This window comes from Rhododendron vialii, chromosome 1a (genome assembly GCF_030253575.1).
Source record: "Rhododendron vialii isolate Sample 1 chromosome 1a, ASM3025357v1".
Classification (NCBI taxonomy): Eukaryota; Viridiplantae; Streptophyta; class Magnoliopsida; order Ericales; family Ericaceae; genus Rhododendron; species Rhododendron vialii.
The window spans coordinates 35,627,663-35,637,688 of record NC_080557.1 but is presented as its reverse complement, the minus strand read 5'-3'; the positions used below and the strand labels follow the sequence as shown (position 1 = coordinate 35,637,688).

General features: G+C 36.9%; 1 protein-coding gene across 4 annotated transcripts; it reads right to left on the bottom strand.

Moving 5' to 3' along the window:
- Positions 1-115: 115 nt before the first annotated feature.
- Positions 116-8,204, bottom strand: LOC131302931 (uncharacterized). 4 transcript variants are annotated; one of them, XM_058329731.1, is made up of 5 exons: positions 7,474-8,204; positions 2,189-2,284; positions 1,965-2,032; positions 616-738; positions 123-314 (listed from the first exon to the last, which is right to left on the bottom strand). In XM_058329731.1, the coding sequence occupies exons 1-5, from the start codon at positions 8,110-8,112 to the stop codon at positions 299-301; spliced, it is 942 nt and encodes a 313-aa protein (XP_058185714.1). In that variant the 5' UTR covers positions 8,113-8,204; the 3' UTR covers positions 123-298. The 4 variants fall into 4 exon arrangements, 3 of the variants coding, with proteins under 3 accessions (XP_058185714.1, XP_058185707.1, XP_058185719.1); XR_009191907.1 differs by lacking the exon at positions 1,965-2,032 and having other exon boundaries at positions 116-314; XM_058329724.1 differs by lacking the exon at positions 123-314 and having other exon boundaries at positions 492-738.
- Between the last annotated feature and the right edge of the window lie 1,822 nt (positions 8,205-10,026).

Below are 10,026 nucleotides of genomic sequence, written 5' to 3'. Positions count from 1 at the left end.
CTCTTTCCACTAACTTGTTCGCAGGCCTAAGAACATTGGAAAAGACTCGTAATCCACCAACATAAAGCACATGGGGTAGATTTACATTCAAAGGAAGAAAGTGTATGCAAGAAACCAGAACTTCTTGAATTTCAGTCTATTGTTAAGCCATGCTTTGTTGAATCCTATCGAATAATCCACGCATATATTTCTATCTCAATATAAAATCACATACTCAAAGCCTCAATAAACGACTAAATGCAATGATTCACGACGCGTGAATGGAAAAAAAAAATCTCGGTAAACGAATCTTCCTCAATCATGCAGTTTGCTTCTGTAGCTAAACTCTGTAGAACAATTCATCTCTATATGCTTGTAATAGCTCGATTATTGGAATCCTGTAATTAGGATAATGGAACAAAAAGAGATTTAGTACTCACACCTTAAAGTAGTGCAGCCCAAAACGATGAAATTAAAGTAGCTAGGTCGTCGTTGAATGAAATAAAACTCAGTAACCAAAAGCGAGAGCTAACAATTATTCGATATTGCGATCAACCTTGTACAATGTCAATTTCCAAAGTTAATTCATTCTTCGTCCACTATATATTTAAACTAACGATCGAAGAAGATGAATATGGTAACGAGGAGGACCCAAATAAGAACTTGTAGACAATGTTGTTGAATTGCCCTGGGTTTTCAATTTGGGGCGCGTGAGCCGTGTCCTTTATCACTTCCAATCTTGCCTTCTCCCCCAAAAGCCTGCATTCAAATCATAAATCGATCTCACGTACAGATCTATATAGGAAGAAACCTAGCATTTTACTAGTTGTCACTACAAGGCCATGAACAGAAAACAATGGAAATACATATTTCATTTTTGATGTAGAAATGCACACGTTTATTTATCAAGTTATTTAACACCTTCGGCCTGCACATTGTTTAGATTTTTATTCAATAATTTAGTGCACTTTACCCATAATAAATAGCTCATTTGGCAGTGGTACAGGAAATTCGAAGTCTTTTTTGTATTTGAAATATCATTTTGTTTTAAAATCTCTTCTTCCTCTATTTTCCATCAGGCCTTTGAAATATTGTTTTTTTTTTTTAAATCAATTAATGGGTTGTTTTGTATGTTTTTTTTTTAAAACATGACCATGAGAATATTGACCCTAACATAAATCGCTCTAATTGAAAAAAGATGAATACATGAATGTTGAATTATATTGTTCACAATATTGATTTCAAAACAGAGAAGAAATCAATGAAAAGGCAAAAAAGATCACACCGTGTGAGATCAAATTTTGAGATATCAGATAGGTCTTCAAATTATTATAGTAGATTTAAAATTATACACAAGACAACGAGAGTATAACTTTGAATGTATAGGCGACCTACTTTGGTTTTGCAAAAGTTATTGCATAGAACTCCCTTTGGCCCATCACAATTGTCTATTTTTATTATTCACATCTTACGAAAAAATCTATATCTTATGATTTATGATATTTTATGATTGTAAAAACTATGTTTAATGAAACTAAAAGTGAGACAATTAAAAAAAGTCATAACTAAAAAAAAAAAATTGAATTTTTTTTGAAATGTATGAATAGTAAAAATGAGCATTAATTCTTTATGGGACAGAGAAAGTAGGATAAATTGTTCTAATTTAGTTTAACGTTTAAGTAGCATGTATTGCATTGTTTGGAAGTAAAATGCTTATTGTTAGGCAATTCGATAATGCACTTTTGAATGTAGGAGGAGCGATACACCTCTATGTTTACTCAATCATTGCAACGTCATTTTACCAAAAAACTAAGGGGCGAATTTTAACATTTTTACGTATTAATCTAGCTAAACTAAAATATTTTAAGGTTTTGAACGTATTAAATTTAATTTTATTCTGTGTGTTGTGATTCTCATGCATATATAGAGTTAATTTGCTGCTAGTTAAGGATTAATTTGGAAGGCAGAGAGAGGTGTGTACATACTCCTTGAGTTCAGTAGCTTTTTCCAATAGAAATATCTGGTCATGGTCTCCCCACACAATCAACACCTCCTACATTGGCCAACAACAACATAATATCCAAGGGTTTATCCAAAAAAAAACATAATATCATAGAGAGAAATTTATTCACAGAGGCTATTTATGTAATTAATTAATTAATCTATAAAATGGATGGTTCATTACTTGCTTGTGAAAATTAAAGTGTACCTGATGAAGAGGGGATAAATTTACTGTGTTGTCCTTTCCAATGGTTAATCCCCCAAGGAGTTCCATCTTCTCCTTCCTGTTTTCTGAGTACAGTGTCTGCAGGCATGCACCTCAACAAGATTAAAAGCAGTACTACCAGTTCATTCATTTCCAGATAAATGCGTTTTGGAATCACATTAAACTACGTATCTAATTAACTTGATTTTTTGACATGATTAATCTTTTAATTTTGCCGAGCTCTAAAAAGAAAATGATCCCGATCGTTGGGGTGAGCATGGAAAAGGGTTCAAAAGGAGCTTGTACTGGACCCCCTCATCGGTACGTTCGAAGGACCTGACGAAGCTTGCAACTGCCCTACCAGAATTACTAATGCCACATTAGAATTTACTATCGTCACACCAAAAGTTATTAATGTCACAACTCCTATTTTTGTATAAATACGTATTTATATAAATACGTAATTAGAGGAGACATGCAATTGATTTGATGGTCGGATTGAGTCTTACTCTCTATAAATAGTTTTTAAACAAAATATACGTAAGTTGTAGATTTGATTTGTGATTCACAAAATTGACAAAATCACCACATATCATTCAATGTCAATATCATCAAATGTGACATTTACTAATTGAAATCTATTTATACATAATAAAACAAATATGTATACTTTGAAGTAGTAAAAGTTTGAACGTCAAGACGTCATGCCATTTTTTGTTTGTCATACTTTATACATCAGCGGGGTTAGCGAAGTGTTAGCATGTTAAATTGTTAATCAATAGGGATTCAGAGACTGTCCATATCCCTAAACCCCAAACTCGCCCATTGTGGGACTCGAACTTACGCCTCCATAGAAGAAAACTTGAGATAACCAACTTCACCAAACTTGGTTTCTCTCATGCTGGACATTTGAAAATACACAAAATATGAACATAGTAGAAAAATAGAAAAAATGAAGGAAAACCATTGCAATGTGACAGAAGAAAGAAGTTTCAAACAAAGCTTCGAGTGTGACGGAAATTAAAGAGAAGTCCAAGGCAGAAAGCGAAGTCGAAGTCACCTATTTTTTGAAAAAAAAAAAAACTCTAGGGCTTTTCTCCTGGACATTCGATTTTTAAAAAGAATAATGACAAACTAAGCCCTGATCTCGCGTAGTACTTGACCTCATCAAGTGCTGGGGATGATTTAAAAAAAAAAAAAAGGATGGTTAATGGTTTTGATAGGAAATTCTTAGAGCTCATGCCTTGTGCGCTTTGCGCTTTTAATTAGTCTTGGGGCTTTCTCTTTTTCGCCACGACTCCGGTTTGAGGCGCTCACCTCGCTTCAGCAAGATGGGAGAAATTCTTCAGTGCCGAGCGGGCACGGGACAGCTGGTGCCGAACACGCATCTCGGCCATCCAAACGTGTTTTGGACGGTCCAGATCTGTTTGGGTAATTTTTAAGTGTAAAATTACCAAAACACCCCCTAAAGCCCAAATAAATCTGAGCCGTCCAAAACACGTTTCGACGGCCGAGATGTGTGTTCGGCACCAGCTGTCCGTGCCCACTCGGCACTGAAGAATTTCTCGCAAGATGGAGCGCAGTACTCATGCACCTTCCATCGCGTCGCGCACTTTTTAAGACATTGTGTACGTCTTGGCTTCACATGTTTTTTTTGTTTTATAAGCACTTTTCGATTGAGCTTTCTTCTTAATTTTGAGAAGGAATAGCGATCTTGATAGACAATAACTATATATGTCGAGGCATTCGGGAAATGCGATGATGAGGTGAGTTTTTTTAGAACTGTAGCTTATATGTTAAATATGAAGAGATACTAAGGAGTTCTAAAAAAGAGGCTAGATTGTAATACCTATAGTCTTTAATTATGTTTTAAGTTAATTATGTGTTGTGTTTTAGGCTTAATATGTGAGTTATTGGGCTTAATTTGCTAGCTAAATGAAATTGGAACATAAGTTGGTAAATAGCGCACACACACTCAATAATTTTTTCTAAGCCTAACAAAACAAAAACAGGGCCTCTACGTTTTTTTCTATGTTCTTATCAAAACATAGAGAGAGAGAGAGAGAGTGAGAGAGAGGAAGAATTGGTGGAAAAGAGGAAGAAGAAGAGAAAGAAAAAATTGGAGAAAAATCTGGACGCTCGGGGGTTGCTGTTCCTGAATTCGGGCTCACTCTGGTCTCGCTCCGATGATCGGAAGCGTTCACTTCGTAGAGCTCGTCGAGTATAACAACTATACAAAAAATCAATTTAATTGGATATCATTAAGTGCCCGATCGGAACCCATATAACTCTTGGTCCATGGGTTACAGTGGATTTGATCCAGTGTTTCGGATCCATTCTTTTCAAGATAAAAAGGTTCCGATCAGGCACTTAATGATATCCAATTAAGCTGATTTTTTGAATAGTTGTTCTACTCGACGAGCTCTACGTAATGAACGCTTCCGATCATCGGAACGAGACCGGAGTGGGCCCCGAATTCAGAAACCGCAGCGCGCTGCTGCCCCTAAGAGGACAGCAGCGCCCCAGCGTCCGAAAAATCTTGATTGGCTTGGAATTGAAGATTTAACTTGGTAATACATGTTTCTTTTACTTGATTCCATGATTTGTATGTTAAATTTCATATCTTAGGGTTTGAATTCATGCTTTAAATGTTTGATTTAAGTAGAATTTGAGTTTTAGGGTTGAATTCTTAAGGAACTCAAGAGCCTAACTTGAAATCCTTTGGATTGAGTGTTTAAAACTTATTTTGATGCATGAAATTGATATTCTTGGAATAGCTCTTCTATATCTATGAGGTTGAGCATGATTAGTGAGGTTTTGATATGAGTTAGAAGTAGTTTGGATGGGTTTAAGAGTTGAAAATCGCAAGAAGAACAAGAGGTAATTTTCTGAAAATCTGCAGAGTAGAAATTTCATATCTGCCCTAATTTTGTGGATTTTTTTTGAGGCAGTTCCTAAGCTCGAAAAATTATGAGATTTTTACTGAAAGTTCCTCTATGAGTCTTCTATCTATGGTAAAAAATTTGGGATCAGAATCAAAGTATTGAATTCTTTAAAAATTCGTGACCTTGCAGCGCGCAGTTTCGGACTGTGCTGACTGCACAGACACATGTTAGGAAAACGGTCATATTTTTTAGCTCGAGCGATGAACTGCACAGACACATGTTAGGAAAACGGTCATATTTTTTAGCTCGAGCAATGAAATCGCGATCCGATTTCTGATTTTGAAACTAGATTCATAAACCTTAAAAAGTATGTGGAGTTTGTACCTTAGTTATTTCTGTGCAAAGTCAGATTTTAAGTTGAAGTTGATGAAATTGTAGATTCTGAAATTATTTCTTGAGATTGGTTGTTTAACTTCATATGTCTACCTTAAGACCTTATGTTCATAAAAATAGGCTTGTTTAGCATCTTCTAATCATGTTTTTATTGCCTAATTGTTTTAGGAAGCTCAGGTGGTTCGTAGAGCCGATGTGAGTGATTTAATACTTAAACACATGGTTTTGAACTTGTTTTTCCTATCGAGCTTAATTGAACATGTTTTATAAATTATGTACTCCATGGATAACAATGAAAGGTGGACCTATTTGTGAAATATTTGCGAATCTATTTAATGGCATTCCCAACGTTCGGTCTCGCTAGGGAACGGCTTAATGGCTAGCAAGGGTGTTTAAAGTTGGTGTGTGTTTTGGGATAATGCATAGACGTCTGGCTTATCCACTACTGGGGACGTCCGGTAGCTTTTGAACTTTGAATAGCGGAATGTGCATTATATTTGGCTTATGGTTTTGAGTTCTTTCTTTTGAAATATTATCAAATTATTTTGCATTATCCATGGAAGGCATGTGAGTTAAGTATTAATCATTCACACGAGTTTTGGCTTATGGATTTTCTTTTCCACCTTTCAGGAAGCGACGCGTAGTGTGGTGGCGTGTTTACTTTTGGGACGTGTTGTATTTTTTTGTTGGAAATTTGTAGAAAGGAAGTTTTGCTTGTAGACACTTAGCTTTGTATATGGTTTGCTAGCTTTTGAGTTTGTAAGTAAGCACAACTCTGAGAGGTTTATCTTTTGGTTTGTAAAACCTCAATAAGACTTTGGTTCAATATCAATAAAAGTCGTCTTTTGCTTCTGCTATTATGTTTAGTCCCTTTTGATTATCGCTTGCTTAGATGATACTCCATCTGTCCCAAAATATTTGATATTTTTCGATATTCGCGCCGTTCTTTAAACTCTTATATCTCCCAATTTATGATATTTTTTATAATTTTAAAAACTTTGTATTATAGATCTAATCGAAAACTATCAAACAAGATCCATATTGCATATTGTTGGAGATTCATATTCGAAGATACAAACGATTGAAAACTGACACAAATATCAAAAAAGTCCAAATAATATGGGACGGAGGGAGTATTTGATTTGTGATTTGGCCTTAGTGAGAAATCACTGGCATTTGTTATGATTAAGACCTCAAGGGGCGGGTCAGGGTCGTGACATAGATGTCGGAGCGGAGTGGAACGAGTAGAGCGAAGTGACGACATTTGGCCCATCACTGATGATCCAGTAAAAGTAGACTGAGCCGAAGGCCCAAGCGTTTCTTAATTGGGGGATGTGGGGGGCGTAGCCCCCGCAGTATGATACAGTATCGTACAAGGATATTTTTGGAATACAGACCAAATACCAGGTTATGGTTAGAATAGAGTCGGTATAACTACTCTACGTTGTAAACCCTATTTTGTACTGTGATAATAAAGAACAGTAGTCGCTCTCGTTCCCGTAGACGTATCCGATTTTAGAGAACCACGTATATCTTTGTGTTGATTTATTTACTGTTTATACTTGTATATCGTGCGTGTGTGTGTGTGACGATTCTAACAGTTTCCTTTAAAAAGCCAAGTTCGTTTTTTTTCCTCATTTAATTTATTATTATTATTTTTTGTGTTTTTTAGTTTTGCATGAACTTTTTGTGGATTATTGATTTGTTTCGACGAGAAGAATTGAAAAAATAAAAATACGAGCAAAACTCAATTTTTTTGAAAATTTCCAAAGAAATTAAAAAAAAACGAATTTTGACTTTTGAGAAAAATTGAGTTTCAGTCATAATTTTTCACTTTTCGATTCTTTTGTCGTCGACACAAATCAATAATTCATGAAAATTTGACGTAAAACTAAAAAATACGAAAAAATTGAATAAAGACCAAAAAAAATCAAGTTGACTTTTCAAGGGAAACTAGAATGGATGAAAGAAGAGGAAAACTTGCCTATTAAAAAAAAGATGAGAACTTACACGAATGACGTCATTCAACAAGAAATCGGGCAAGCAGCAGGGTCGCCGGTTCGTATAAAGACCAAGCAAAACCTTCAGCTGTGCCGCCGTTGTCGGCAACATCAACTCCTCTAGTTTCTCCGTCTTCGCTCTCTTCTCCAAAAACTCCACGTTATCCTTCTGCCTCATATTCACTGCGGAACTCGCTACCACCACCTTCGCCACCCTCTCCGGCCACATTGCCGCCATACGGTACGCCACGAATCCCCCGTAGCTTGTCCCCACCACGTAATACCGCTTCACGCCGAGCTTCTCGAGTAGCTTTCCGACCGAAATGGCCTGGAAAATCTCCGACCTCTCCGACGATTTAGTAGTGGAGTTGCCGAAAAACACGAGGTTGGGTACGTAAAGGGCGAATTCGTGGGCGAAAAACGCCGCTTGTGGGTGCCATTGCCAGTGGGCGTCGGGGCCGAATCCGTGGAGTAAAACGAGTGGTGGTTTGGGGTTGGTTGGGTCGGGTGATTTCGGTCCCCAAAAGTGAACGGTGGTTTCGGGGTCTACGTCGACGGTTTGGGCGGAGAGGCCGGCGGCGGAGAAAGTACGTCGGAGGTGGTTGCCCCATATGGAGACAAGGCTGAAACACGAAAACGAACATGCCATTGTAAGCAGTAGTGTTTATGCATTTGGCGTGCTTTTTTGAACTTTGATTGTTTTGGTTTTTCAAGTTCAAAATCTAGATAGCCCATGAAATAGACAAGTGATAAGGGAAAAAAATCGAAATGGTTTCTGTAGTTAAGTGTTTGTGTCAATTTGGTTTCTGTAGTTGTAATTGACTCGATTTACATTCTGTACTTTTCATTTTGTTCCAATTTGGTTCAATCGCTAACTGCCGTTAGTCCGCTTAAATAAAGATAAAAATAAGCCAATAAAGGCAAAAATAAACCAATAAGCCAATTTTTTCGGCTTTATTTTAAAAAAATTAGATTTCGATGATAATTTTTTACTTTTTAGGTTCCTCTCGTCATGACGAAGCAATAATCTCCAAAAAATTAACTAAAAACTAACAAATGAGAAAAACAATTTGAATAAGGACAAAAAAATAAGTCACTTGGCTTATTTAGCTAAACAATTCCTGAGTTTATGTAATATTTTGACTTTTGGACATGATTCTTTATTATGTTGTGACTTTTGGATCTATATCATGTTGTGACTTTTGTACACAGTTCTATGTGCATTTTCAGTACTATGCAGAAAAATAAGGCATCTCAATATTTGTCCACAAGTTGAACAGGTAGACAATACCATTGGTTATGTTGCTTCGTGACTGATCATGAAATGTTGAATTGGAGGGTAACTTTTTGTAGAAAACTATAACCAAATTTCTTTTCAGGTGCCTCCTTATCGATGGAGAATAGAAGAATGAGTTATGTTTTGGTTCAGAGGTATATTAAGTAGACCTGTGCAAAAAATTCGTCCACCAGTGAACCCGCCCCGCCCCGAAGGGTCTTGAGCAGGGGTTGAACATGTGGTTCGGACAGGTACGAGTTCATTTTCTGTTAAAAATCAGATTTTGGTTCGGCGTCCGAATTGGTGTGTTTCTTACCCGACCGGACCAATTCATAAAGATTAATTCAGTTTTTGGTCAGACTTGACTCGACCCAACGTAAAGAATCAAGCTCGCGGACGGTTCTTACCTCTTTTCGGTTTGATTTGTGAGCCTAAAACATTTGTTACCCGATATGTCGGGTCGGGTTCAGGGGCCAAACCCGACCCGTGCACACCCCTAATATTAAGGCAAGAGGGGAATGAGAGAATTACTGTTTTAACCCCAAAAAAGGAGGCCATTTGATTTTGCTGTTAAAAAGACTAACGACGGTTAGTAATTGGACCAAGTTGAAACAAAATGGAAAGTACAGAATGTAAATCGAGTCAATTATAATTACAGGGATCAAATTGACACAAACACTTAACTACAGTGACCATTTCAGTTTTTTCCCCCAAGAGATAATGGGCATGTGTCCCTGTTAACTGTGGCACTCCCTTTTCTTCCTGTCTCTACCTCCCATTAATAAAAGGGGATGTCTTTTTCACATAGCCTTTGTGAACATTATTCACGAAATTGTTCAATCTTGCGCGTCTATTTTGGTTTTGGATGATCCAGATTTTACTAAAAAATTTTCGGGGAAAAGTTAATTACAATTAATTATTACCGGTCATGATTGGTTTTCAATCCGGATCGTCCAAAAACATTTTGAACTGTCGCGATTGAACTCCGTAACTTCTTCTTTGCGGAATAGCCGTAAAGAAGATTTGCTCTTAACAAAAAGTTCATGGACACAACTTTAAAACACAGACTTCGAACATAATTGGGCATCTAACAGCTCCATATACTGTTGTGTTCGTAGCGTTGTTTTTCCGTAAACTGTCTTTCTAAACTCACTCTCTCTTCCAAGTCTCCACCTAACCCCCCCCCCCCCCCCCCCCCCCCACTTCTTCTTTTTTGTATTTTCCCTACTCTTTCTCTGTCTTTTGTTTTATTTTTTATCAAACCCTGCTCACCAGAGTCACTGTGTA

Coding starts and splice junctions, on each gene's coding strand:
- LOC131302931 (XM_058329724.1), bottom strand. CDS start 8,112: ATGGCATGTTCGTTTTCGTGTTTCAGCCTTGTCTCCATATGGGGCAAC. Junction 2,285..7,473: donor TGTTGAATGACGTCATTCGT/GTAAGTTCTCAT, acceptor GCATGCCTGCAG/ACACTGTACTCAGAAAACAG. Junction 739..1,964: donor AAAGCTACTGAACTCAAGGA/GTATGTACACAC, acceptor ATTTGAATGCAG/GCTTTTGGGGGAGAAGGCAA.